We start from the raw sequence: 4,128 nt of genomic DNA on the forward strand, positions 1-4,128 counted from the left end.
CTATCAGATTAATTGTTGAATATATATTTTATTATAATTTTTATTTAAATATATAGATGTTAATAATATTACTTTATAAATTTACTTAATAATGATTAAAAAAAGTTTGATCAGAAACCTATACAGTTTTTTTTTTTTTTTTGAGAGGAGAAGAATCAGGTGAGGCAGTGCCATAAATAGGCGGGCGGGCAACAGCAATTTCGTTTCGTTTTCACCGGGGGCCGGCGGCGAGCGCACAGCACAAGCTCAGCTCGTCTCTCGTGTCGTTGAGATCGAGCTGGAGCCTGGAGGCCGCCGCAGCCGGCCCGCTCCTCCTCCTATAAAACCTCCCTCCCGGGTCTCCGGCTCCCGTCGCCCATATATTTCGTCCACCTCTCCCATCCATACGTGGACATCCATCCGTAATAGCTGAGGTCGTCGGCCATGGCGGAGCGCCAGCAGCAGCAGCAGGTGGCGAGCGACGGCGACGCGGCGGAGTGGAAGCAGGTGGCGGAGCTGAGGGCCGTCACCCAGGCCCAGGACCCTTCCTGCAAGGTTCGTCCGCTCTCTCTGTTCCATGATTCCATCCATCCATTGCTCGTGAGTCGTGAGTCGTCAGTCATATGGCTACCATAGCATAGCATATGTCTTGGCCTTGCCTGAATCTGAATGGGATCCACGACGAACACATAGCATAATTAATTAGTAACAGTACTTACCATTAAGGTAATTGTAAGTACTGTTACTGCTATTATTAGTAGCCAAATCATAATTGGGCCTCGATCAGAATGAACACCAACCTGTAGCTACCTAAGATCAGGAACTCTGAGAATCATATGCTGATTATTGGCATGCATGTCAAGACCTCAAGATGGAGCAGCCTGCTGTAGACAAATGAGTCATCGCCACTGTTAACTAGAGCTTGTCGTCGCCATTTGCTTCCCTCTGGCACAGAGCCGGCTGCATATGATATGCCCCAACTGGTACCCCTGGTACGGTGGTTCTTGGCCGTCCGGCCATCGCTTTTGGCGTTGATGGCCCGACCTGTCACACTTTGCTCATTTGTGGCCGGCCGCGGCCGCTGGTGGTTCAGCATCGATCCGTGTCCAGGACTCCAGGTAGTTAGCAGTTTGCCCGTGTCGTTTCCAAACCTGCTTGCTTCGCACGACGCCTCGTTTTCGTTTTTCCCAAGCGAAGGAAGTGAAACCCAGGGATCGGAACTGAGAAAACCCAACGAACTGAAACTGACTGACCGGCCGGCCGGTAAAACGCCCTGATGGCTGGACTGATAAGCTATGACCAAAAGTAATGTATTCTGATTTATTATAAAAAAAAAATATTATTAAGTACAGCTAATAACCTAAGCGAACAGGGCAAAAGATTGTGTGCCCTGTTTCAGATCGGGCTCTCCGCCTTCGACTCTACTCGAACACTACAGCGTGCATTATTATTTTCTAATCACGTACGTCTGCCAGGGAGCCCAAGAAAATTCAGCCACAGATGGCATGCGATTGTGCTAGCTTGTGCACCTAACTTGCTCATCTCATCTATTCCTCCACCATTGACTTCACCCCTTGATTCATCGTCACGATATATAGAAAATTAGATTCAGACAACTATTTGTTCGTTTCGTCGTAAACGATCGTGGATTATTTACTGTTGCTTGGTTTGGCTGGTTTGATGTGAGAGAAAAATACTGTTCCAGCTTATAATCCCCGATCATATTCGATCGTATAAGCCATATTTATGATGATAGCAACAGATAGCAGTACTACGTATATATGATTCTTTTTTTCTTTCTTTCAGAGCGTGTGTGATGGAAAATGTGCACAGATATTAAACCCAAGAAATAATTAAAAAAAAGATCCGCTGCCTGTAGGCAGCTACTAGTACTAGTACAGTTGGGTGGAGTGAGTGGTGTGGGCTTCTTCATTTCATTTTGGCCATGCATCACTCGTGGTGCACAAAAAAGCCCCCCATAAATGCTGCCCACGACTCAAGGACACCAAGCAACTAGCGCGTCTGTCAATCCCCCTCCCCCTTTTAATATTAATCTAAATTGATCACGACGTGATGATGATGAAATGAAACTGCCACCCAAATCCATTTTATTTTACTCCACTCTACTAGTGAACAACTGAATGATTTATGGGCAGCCATCACTCAATTTTTCTAGTCTGTTCGACAGGACTGAAAAATAAGCTAAAACACTGTTCCAGCTGATTGGTGTGGGAGAAAAATATTGTTCTGCCTGAAATCACTGTTCACGTAATTAGCAAAGGATTACACTGTTCTAGCTGATGGTGTGAGAGAAAAATACAGTGATTCGTGAGGGGGCTGTCCAGTCAGCCAGCCGAACAGCCGGTAGAGTGCCATATCAAATCTCTCTTTAACTAAACCCCCCCCCCCCTCCCCTCTTCCTGTGGGCTGTGGCTCCCCGGCGTCGAATTTGTTGCCGTGCACCACATCCACACGCTAAAATCCATCCCATATGGCTCCTCTCTGCCCTCTTCATCGTCTCTGGCTCAGCGCCGCCACCATCTTCTGTTTAGCTCCGGCGGTGCCACACTGCCTCCACCGACACCTATCACCTGTGATCGTTGTCATGATAACTCAATTTTGCCAAGCTATCACCGTGACGCTATTTTTTTCAGGTGTCAACCTCTTAATTCATTTAAGATAATCATTGCACATAATTAGCAAAGGATTACTTCTCAGGTATATATATATAAAAAAAACATGTTTGATTGAACTTCTGAATTGAGTCTGGAAATATCTTCTGAGAGCTCTGCCAATACTCCGAACTCTGAACCTTAATCCCACACCCTAATCTTGCCTGCGATGGGGAAGAAGGCCATTACATCTTTGGATTGGGCACTAAATAAAAGTTTAGCTTTACTCTCTTATTTTGTTCATTCACATGCATCTCAGAAACGCATTTTTGAAGACAAAAGTCAACTAGTGAACCTGCTCATTTACCTATGCAATTGTTTCCCATATCACGTAATGCACACACAGGAGGAGGACGACTACACGCTGCGGCGGTTCCTGCGGGCGCGGGACCACAACATCGGCAAGGCGTCGGCGATGCTGCTCAAGTACCTCAAGTGGAAGCAGACGGCGAAGCCCCACGGCGCGATCCCGGCGTCGGAGGTGGCGCAGGCGAAGCTGTGCCTGCAGGGGTACGACAGGGAGGGCCGGCCCCTGATCTACGGCTTCGGCGCGCGGCACCACCCGGCGCGGCGGGACCTGGAGGAGTTCAAGCACTACGTCGTGCACGTCCTGGACGCCACCGTCGCGCGCCTGCCCCCGCCCGGGCAGGGCCGGCAGGAGAAGTTCGCCGCCGTCGCCGACCTCAAGGGCTGGGGCTACGCCAACTGCGACATCCGGGGGTACCTGGCGGCGCTGGACATCATGCAGAGCTACTACCCGGAGCGCCTCGGCCGCGTCTTCCTCGTCCACGTGCCCTACGTGTTCATGGCGGCATGGAAGATCGTCTACCCGTTCATCGACGACAACACCAAGAAGAAGTTCGTGTTCGTGGCGGATAAGGACCTCGACAGGACGCTCCGGGAGGCCATTGATGACTCCCAGCTCGCGGAGATCTATGGCGGCAAGCTCAAGCTCGTCGAGCCGGCGGCAGACGACAGCAACTGAAAACTGATCGATCGAGATGAAGTGAGCAGAGAGCAGTATAGTACGTACGCGCGCGCGCTACGGACACTCGAGTACGTGCCAGAGATTGAAATATATGATGCTATATATATCGTAGCAGCTAGGCGAATTAGCAATTGCAAGTGATGTCATCTTGTACAAGACACGCAGAAAGAAAGATGCATGGCTTCTATAATCTGTATGCTCTCCTCTGTAACCAGACGGTGATCAGTGCAAATAATATTACACGTCTAGGTGCCTGATATTTTTATTCTTTAGAAAACATGTTTGTTGCCTGGAAATTCAGGCCCCTGAAATATAGTAAAAATCTAATAATATCATTACTGCGTGTAGTTAATAACTGCAGCATCATAGACTCTGAATGCACTTGCGTGGCTGTGGTCTGTAGATCCAATAACCTGCAGACTGAACTCGAAGGCCGGTCAGAAACTGTGAATGCACTTGTGATGGATGGATGCTCACAGTCGCAGCAGG

General features: G+C 48.6%; 1 protein-coding gene across 2 annotated transcripts; it reads left to right on the top strand.

Annotated features, from left to right (window-relative positions):
- Window positions 1-208: 208 nt before the first annotated feature.
- Window positions 209-3,896, top strand: LOC136532557 (uncharacterized). 2 transcript variants are annotated; one of them, XM_066525141.1, is made up of 3 exons: window positions 244-309; window positions 359-534; window positions 2,998-3,896. In XM_066525141.1, the coding sequence occupies exons 2-3, from the start codon at window positions 424-426 to the stop codon at window positions 3,634-3,636; spliced, it is 750 nt and encodes a 249-aa protein (XP_066381238.1). In that variant the 5' UTR covers window positions 244-309; window positions 359-423; the 3' UTR covers window positions 3,637-3,896. The 2 variants fall into 2 exon arrangements, with proteins under 2 accessions (XP_066381237.1, XP_066381238.1); XM_066525140.1 differs by having other exon boundaries at window positions 209-534.
- The last annotated feature ends 232 nt before the right edge of the window (window positions 3,897-4,128 follow it).

The sequence above is a fragment of the Miscanthus floridulus genome, unplaced genomic scaffold (assembly GCF_019320115.1).
Source record: "Miscanthus floridulus cultivar M001 unplaced genomic scaffold, ASM1932011v1 fs_658_2_3, whole genome shotgun sequence".
Taxonomy (NCBI): domain Eukaryota; kingdom Viridiplantae; phylum Streptophyta; class Magnoliopsida; order Poales; family Poaceae; genus Miscanthus; species Miscanthus floridulus.